This window comes from Nyctereutes procyonoides, unplaced genomic scaffold (assembly GCF_905146905.1).
Source record: "Nyctereutes procyonoides isolate TBG_1078 unplaced genomic scaffold, NYPRO_anot_genome, whole genome shotgun sequence".
NCBI lineage: Eukaryota > Metazoa > Chordata > Mammalia > Carnivora > Canidae > Nyctereutes > Nyctereutes procyonoides.
Genome location: NW_026575140.1, coordinates 8670673 through 8679070, shown reverse-complemented (window position 1 = coordinate 8679070; position 8398 = coordinate 8670673). Strand labels below are relative to the sequence as shown.

Sequence of the window (8398 nt, the reverse complement as noted above, 5' to 3'; positions counted from 1 at the left end):
CTGAATATAAATGCTTAATTCCATTCTTTGTGAAAGGGTTGCTTCCGCCTGATTCCCTAATTGTGCCGTGTTAGTGTCTTGCTCTAAAACTCAACATTCCCTTCTCCTTTTGTACTGTGTTGTGCTTGCTGTCTCTCTCAGACATTCTTAAAGACTTGTCTTTTTGGCACAAAAAAAAAAAAACAAAAACAAAAAACACCCCCCACCCACACACAAAAAAATTTCAGTAAGGTGTTTTCTGTAATCTTTTTTTAAAATATGAGAACTAATTTTTGTCCATAACTTGTAGCATTCTTCATTAAAGTCTTGCTTCTCTCAAATGTTAAGTAGCTATTTAATTCCAGCACAGCATGTATGAGGTAGCAAAATGTTGAACAAGCTTTGCTGAACCATGTTTACTATGTTATAAGAAGCTGATGTCAGACTGTATTGGATTTGTCCTTCCCTTCATATAACATTTTTGGGACAAAATTCCCCCTCTCTCACTTTTGAGTGAGTGAAAGGCAAAGTATAAAGAAATGCTACAGTTTTAAAATTCATCCTGTAGCTACAAGTTAGAAACTTTGTACAGCTTTATTATCTATTTACATGTTTTGGGATTTGGTACTACTGTTTTCCACCAGTTAACCCCAAATGAAGTTACAGTGAAAAAGTGAGACCCAGGTCTCTCTTGATCTGATTGCAACTAGTTGTGGTCTTCCTCTAAATGGGGTTAGGATCCAGAAGCTTTTATCTCCTCCACTCTCATATTACTAGACCATGCTCTCTAAGTAGAAGAGTGATGTTACACTTAGGGAAGTGATACATTTAGGGAAGTAGGATATCTGTCCTTCCCAGTGTTTCTCAAATTGAGAAATGTATAAGTCCATTAATACTTGTTAACATAACTTTAGGGATATTTTTATTATAGTATTCCTGAAATGTGTGCCAACATAAAACTATGCCTACAGCTTTTATAGAACTATAAAATGTACTGTGAATTGAGGATTGTTTTGCTGAATCTAAGTCACTGCTCATGACATGGGTAATGTTAAGACTGTAGCAGTGATAGGATGTGGATGGGGGTGCGGGGGGTGCCTATGCATTGAGAAGTGATCCTAGTCTCTCCCACCCTCACCTTAGCAAGACTGTTGTAGAGCCACTGTGCCTGCAGAGTACTATGATGTCACATGGCCTTCGCTAGAACTGAACACAATTATAAAGTCATCTTTGCGTAGTAGCTTGTAACACTTAAGGTATAACCACTTGGGAATCAATGCAATGAATTCTGACTTGGTTAAAAGGTGCTAATGCTGTTTTTGTTTTTTTAAGATTATGGCTGAAATAAAAACATTTAGGCACTGTCAGCGCTCAGAGGCGGACAGAAACACTGTCCTGGTAGGGTAGAATGTGAGATTCACTGGGGGCCCTAGCTGCACCAGCTATGCCTCTGGGACAGTGAGCAGCCATCGGAATCTCCCTCCCAGTGCTGTGGTGAGAACACATAGGAAGCAAGTAAGTCTCTTAGCTTAAAGCCAGCCATGAAGTCGGTGTTCAATGAGCCTTTTTGCTGCTGTGAGTGAAGAAGTCATAAATAAAAGAGGAAGGATTCAGGGTTTGAACAATATAGTCTTTAAGTGTGTTTTTAGAGGAAAAGTAGAATGAGGATTATCAGTGGAGGAGTTTGACCGCTGCCTCTTGCTCATTTTATTTGTCCATTAAAAATTTTGCACACACTTCTGTGCTGTGCTTTTTGCTAAGGTCTAGCACTGTGCAGAAAAAATTTTGTTGAAATAGTTTTGCCCCACATGTCTTATCAGAGCAATAGGCATCATCTAGCAACTTGATGTGAATAGGGGAAACAAATCTCCAGGAAAACGTCCGAATATTCAGATGGTTGTAAATAAACTTACCCAATGTTTATTCCCAAGAAGGAAGAACTGACACAGGATAGCCCACAGGAATGACAGAAGTGCCTCTTCTGAAGTAGATCCTCTCTAGCACCCATGAGGTAGGTTTGGGAAGCCACTGAGTTTTTGAGGTAAAAATGAAAGCTCTTCCTGTGAGCCAAGCATGGGAATATCCATGTGTGGCACTGAAATTGGCCTAAGTGTGACTTATATGTTAATAATTACCCTAGCAATTGTCCAAACTACTTGGTTTCACCAGACTGCAAGCAGTCCACCTGCAGAGGAGTCTCCAGAAAACAGCATGTTCCCTTTGCTTTTTGGAGCTGGACTGGTAGTTTTGAACCTAGTGACTTCTGCTAGGAGCCAGAAGACAGAACCCCTCAGTGGCTCTGGGGACCAGCTGCTTTTTGATGGAGCGGATAGATCTGACTTTGCCATCATGATCCCTCCAGGAGGCACAGAATGCTTCTGGCAATTTGCCCGCCAGACTGGCTATTTCTATTTCAGTTATGAGGTGAGTACATGGGCTCCTCTGGCCATACTGGGGACTTGTTTTTTTGCTTGTTTCCTTTTGTAAAAGTGGGTCAGGTTTTATTCAAATACAAGATTCTGGTTGTTTTATGCTGTGATGCCCTACCTCATAGTGAAATGGACCTGCATTCAGATGGAAACTCTTTTTGGATGAATAATCACTAGAACATATGGCTTGACTTCTGGGGGCAATGAAGGTGTGCTCAAAACCATGGGACAAACAGACTGCCTCTTCCTGGAAAGGTGATCATATATTAACTCAGATTTGGAGATGAGAGGGGAGAGAATCTATTTTTTTTTTAAATATTGAAACAATGTGGATATGGTACAAAATCAAATGAAAACTTAACATGGCCTTTGGCAACAGACCCTGAGATTTCAGTGTATGGGATTGGGGAAGCAACATTTACCCTTCTGCTTTACTAAAGAATCACTGGCTCAGGGTTTCTCTTTTTCTTCAGAAATGTAAATGTTTTCAAGTTGCCTGTTTCCAGGCCAAGTACATTTATCCATCTGTTGGTCTTTCACCACAGTGCCCAAGGATGGTGGACTCAGCAGTAGAGTCAGCAGTTGTTCATTTCCTTTGTTATCTTAGAAAACTTTTAGCTTTCTAAATTGTTCCACTCCACTGTAAGTCAAAGCTATTTTAAGTTAGCTTATTAGAGAAATTTCTTATTTCTGAATTTCTAAGAACAGTAGCTACTCGTCAGCTCACTGTAGCCTGGGCTTATCAAGACCCAGCTTGGGGACAGGTGCCTACTGAATGCCTTATTTATTTGCTGTCAAGTAGCAAGTAAGCCCAGGTCTGGGACTCCACCAAGGCATCAAAACCAAGCAGGTACAATCAAGAATTCTATAGCCAAAGACATACATATCGATCCATACACACCAGATGTACATTCCGAGACAGGTCTTAACAGGAGTGTTCCTGGCATTTTGGGCAGTTTGTCTTGCAGTAGTGTTTTTAACATAGAATGTTCAGGATTGCTATCTCCCCTCCACCCAGCACCTCTTGTCTCAATCCAAATTCCCAGAGAGAACTGGGCGGACCATCTCTGATGGAGAAGCACTGTGCTGATGATCAAGAATGTCAGTCTTACCAGTTAGCTTCCTGGTGATGCAACAGGGGCTTTTCTCCCCCTTTAATGTGTCTTGGCAGGTGCAGCGGACAGTGGGAATGTCACATGACCGGCATGTTGCTGCCACTGCACATACGCCACAGGGTTTCCTCATAGACTCCTCTCAGAATGTTCGGGGCCAGATTAACTTCTCTACCAAAGAGACAGGTCTGTTTTCATCACCACAGCTACTATAATAGTCATTAAGTTTCTTTGAAACTGGGTCAAGAATGAGGAAAGTACTGAAATTACTTAAGTACCTGAGATGTAAAAGCTCTGGCTTTTTCACACAGGGATGATCAAATGGTAGGGGGACTAAACAGCCTTGAACACCAAAAACCAGCCTTCAACATCAACATCAAATCTTTCCTGGAGATTGCTGGTGGCAGAGGACATTAAGCAGCAGGCAGTCTACTGGCAGATTGGGGCAGGGTCTCCAGGGTCCAGAAGCTCAATTTTTATCTCATTGTCTCCAAGTGATCAGGTTATGAGAAAGTCACCAAAACAGACCCACTTATAATATAGAATTCCAACTGACAAATGTATTCACAGGATAGCATTTCTAGTTATCAGAATACTTGAGCCAGTTACTAAACAGCAGACTCAGAACGAAAGGAAATGCATAGCCATGAAAATACCTACCCCTCTACAACAAAGCACTTCTCCAGTCACAGGAAATTTCTATAGCCAGATGGACTCTGTCCCCACCTTGGACAGCATGGGTCAGTTTTGTTTGGTCCGACGCCCCGTTCCCCCAAGACAGAGCACAAACTAGGGGAGGGGCTGAAGGAAAGGGAGAAGCAGACTCCACTGAGCAGGGAGCCCGCAGCACAGCGGGACTCCAGGATCATGCCCCAAGCCGAAGGCAAATCCTTAACCAGTTGAGCCACCCAGATGTCCCCAGCTCGGGGTAGTTTTAATTGCCCTCTCTACCAACCAGGAACCAGGTGTACGGGAAAAAGACAATGTTTCTCAACCAGGGCATAAAACAATCCTTCATTGTGTAGCACAGAATATTCAACACTCTAGGATATTTAGCATCTTTGGCCCCTTCATGCCAGTAGTGCCTTCCAATCATTTTGACAATCAAATATGGGGCCAAACCTTTCTAATCCCACTCTGCCCCACTCCCACACACACACAGGTAGCAACCCCAGTTAAGAGCCAGCCCTCGTACATATCCTAAACCATCAGTTCCTGTACAAACCACCTTGTAGAAATTACTCCGGCAGGATAGCTTTTCACATCATTTTTTTCTCATTTCAAATTCAAGATGGCATCCCCCAGCTCTAATGATGTACAAGAAGCAGGCAAACACCATGCTCTTAATTTCAACTCATTTTGCTAAGCAGAAGAGCTTCAATAAGAGATGTGAGAAACATAAGTTGAAAAACCTGAAGAAAACATTGTTTCCAACCTAGTATAGAACTAACTTGCTTAAATTTATTTACAAATTTACTAATTCATAGAACTAAGTTACTACTATTTAGCAAAACAATATTGTAACATACTTAGTAAAATAAGTTTCATGGAAGATCATTTAAGGTCTTCCACATCAAAAACTGGATCTTTGTACTTCCTGAGTAAAAAGAAGGTACAACAGTAGTACCTTTAATACTGGTAAACAAGTATCTCCAGGGAAATCTAGAGGGTGGTAGATCAACAAAGGCTGGAGATTTAGTAATGATCTAGGGATTCCTACAGGTTTTTATCAGCTTTGTCTAAAAAATCAGCAAAATCACTTTGGTTCTGTGCAAGTGTACCTCAATTTTGGAGTCTTCTATGAGGGGCCTGAGATGGACCACAAACAGAAGAATGAAAGAAAGCGACTGAATGATACTCTGGATGCAATTGAGGTAACTATTTTATGGGAGAAACATCTGTGGAAACACCCTTGGAAATCCATAATATCATCTGAGTGAAGGCTCATTTGGGGAGAAACCAAATAGGCATGGGGATCTAAAGCCTTTTGGAACTTGGAGCTCCTCAAATTCCTCACTTGTTTTATAACAGACGTTGGCAAACTATGGCACACAAACCACATCTGGCACACTGCCTGATTAACATAGAATTCACCATTTTAAAATGTACAATTCTGTGGTTTTTAGTATATTCCCAAGGTCTTGCAACTATCGCCAGCATCTAATTCTAGAATAGTTTCATTACCCCAAAAAGAACTCCGTACCCATTAGTCATTCTTCCTTCCCCCACCCCCCTAGTCCTGGGCAATCCTTCATTAATTAACTTTGTTTCTATAAATTTGCCTATTCTGTACATTGTACAAGTGAAATCATACAATGTGGCCTTTGTTTCTGGCTCCTTCCACTTGGTCTTGTCAAGGTTGATCCATATTGTAGCATCTATTAGTATTTCATTTCCTTTTATGAATAATTAATATTCTTTTCTAGGACTGTACCACATTTTGCTTATCCATTCATGAGCTGGTAGACATTTGGGTTGTCCACTTTTTGGCTATTATTAATAACACATACCCATGAAGTTTTTGTGTGAACATGTAGACCAAGAAGTGGTATAATCTGGTGGGTCATAGTATCTCTGTTTTAACTGTGAGTAACTGCTGTTTCCCAGTGGCTAAACCATTTTACACTCCCACCAGCAGTATCTCTTTTTTTTAAGATTTATTTTTTTATGATAGACACAGAGAGAGAGAGGCAGAGAGACAGGCAGAGGGAGAAGCAGGCTCCATGCCAGAAGCCTGATGCGGGACTCGATCCCGGGACCCCAGGATTGCGCCAAACCGCTGAGCCACCCAGGGATCCCCCCACCAGCAGTATCTGATGGTTTTAATTTCTCTACATTTTTGCCAACATGTCACCACTGTCTCTTTTATTACAGCCATCCTACTGGCTGTGGAGTTGTACTTTGCAGTTTTGAATGGTCTCCCTAATGGCTAAGGACATTGAGCGGTTTTTTTTTTTTTTTTTTTTTGCGTCTTATATGTTTTTTGGCCATTCGTAGATCTTTGGAGAACTCTTCAAAACCTTTACTCATTTTTAAATTGGGTTGTCTTTTTATTGAGTTGTAAGTTTTTTTATATATTCTGGATATGTCTCTTATCAGGTAACTGATTTGCAGACATTTTCTCCATTCTCTTTTCACTTTCTCGAGAGTATTTTTCAATGCACAAAAGCCCATTGTTTGTTTCTGTAGTGAAGTTTCACTGAAACACAGCTCTGCTCATTTGACAGTTACACATGACTGCTTTTGTGCTAACAGTAGCAGAGTTCGGTAGTTGCAACAGAGACTGCTTGCCTGCAAAGCCTAAAATATTGACTGTCTGGTCCTTTAATAAGAAGCTTGCAGGCCCTCATCTTCTACCATACACAAAGAACAGAAGACATCACTGGAATGGCAACGATGTCCGTACGTGTCTAAATCTAGAAATACTCTGGTAAGAGCTTTCTGGTTTCAGCACTGAAATTTTTCATTATAAAATCATGTCTTTTTAAACTAAAGTCAAGACCTTTTTTCATATACAGCAAAACCAGCTTTACTAACAACTACAATAACCAACTTATTACATATCATAAAATTATAAGATACTCAACTATCAGATAACTTAGATTAGTGCTTGTGAGCACCCAGGTGAGACTAGCTGGGAGACAAGGAGGACTCTTTTTTTTTTTTTTTTCCCCATTTTCTGGAGCAGCCCAGGTGGCTCAGCCGGTTGGTTTAGCACCGCCTTCCTCCCAGGGCCTGATCCTGGAGACCTGGGATCGCGTCCCATGTCAGGCTCCATGCATGGAGCCTGCTTCTCCCTCTGCCTGTGTCTCTGCCTCTCTCTGTCCCTGTGTCTCTCATGAATAAATAATCTTTAAAAAAAAATTTCATGGGGATCCCTGGGTGGCTCAGTGGTTTAGCACCTGCCTTTGGCCCAGGGCGTGATCCTGGAGTCCCAGGATCGAGTCCCATATCGGGCTTCCTGCATGGAGCCTGCTTCTCCCTCTCCCTCTGCCTGTGTCTCTGCCTCTCTCTCTCTCTCTCTCATGAATGAATAAATAAAATCTTTAAAAAAAAAATTTTCATTTTCTGGGCAGCCCAGGTGGCTCAGCAGTTTAGCGCCGTCTTCAGCACAGGGCCTGATCCTGGAGACCCAGGATCAAGTCCCACATCAGGCTCCCTGCATGGAGCCTGCTTCTCCCTCTGCCTCTCTCTGTCTCTAATAAATAAATCTTTTTAAAAAAAATCTCATTTTCTGTACCACAGGAGAGTACATGGAAGGTGCAGAACAATATCTTTCACATGTGGCGATACTACAACTTTGCCCGCATGAGGAAAATGGCTGACTTTTTCCTTCTCCAATCAAACTATAACTATGTGAACTGGTGGTCAGCAGCTCAGAGCCTTGTTATTGTTCTTTCTGGAATCCTGCAGCTGTATTTCTTGAAGCGTCTCTTCAATGTCCCAAAGACTACAGACACAAAAAAGCCAAGATGCTAAGCCACGATGACTACAGCACCCTAGCTCTTTTCTTCTGGGGCAGAAGCTTTGTCAAAGCTTCAGTCAAATGAGCTTTATAAAGTTATTGGAAAAAAAATCAATTTATCTTGTTAGAACATCTTAGTCTATTATTTTCCTTTCCTTTCCAATTTGCCTCAAAATGGCAATAAAATAATGTGCAACTTTTGATATTAGCTATTACTAAAGTGTGTACTAAATGCTACCATCAAAATACTATTCTTCATGCAGCAGTCCCTTAACCTTTACTAAGTCTATCTAGAGGGTTAACACAGAACCTTGGGAGGGAGAAGAGTTGAAAAAAAATGGGACAAAAACATATAAATCTCAGTTTACATGTTGCATACAAAAACATGGTTTTTTTTTGTATTTGAAAATTTT

At 41.2% G+C, this 8398-nt stretch overlaps 1 protein-coding gene across 4 annotated transcripts; it reads left to right on the top strand.

The window, feature by feature from the left end:
• Positions 1-664: 664 nt before the first annotated feature.
• Positions 665-8185, top strand: TMED6 (transmembrane p24 trafficking protein 6). Of its 4 annotated transcripts, none has more exons than XM_055305491.1 (5): positions 665-1990; positions 2149-2403; positions 3580-3706; positions 5243-5394; positions 7766-8185. In XM_055305491.1, the coding sequence occupies exons 2-5, from the start codon at positions 2191-2193 to the stop codon at positions 7997-7999; spliced, it is 726 nt and encodes a 241-aa protein (XP_055161466.1). In that variant the 5' UTR covers positions 665-1990; positions 2149-2190; the 3' UTR covers positions 8000-8185. The 4 variants fall into 4 exon arrangements, with proteins under 4 accessions (XP_055161466.1, XP_055161465.1, XP_055161464.1 ...); XM_055305490.1 differs by having other exon boundaries at positions 2120-2403; XM_055305489.1 differs by having other exon boundaries at positions 665-2403; positions 5297-5394.
• The last annotated feature ends 213 nt before the right edge of the window (positions 8186-8398 follow it).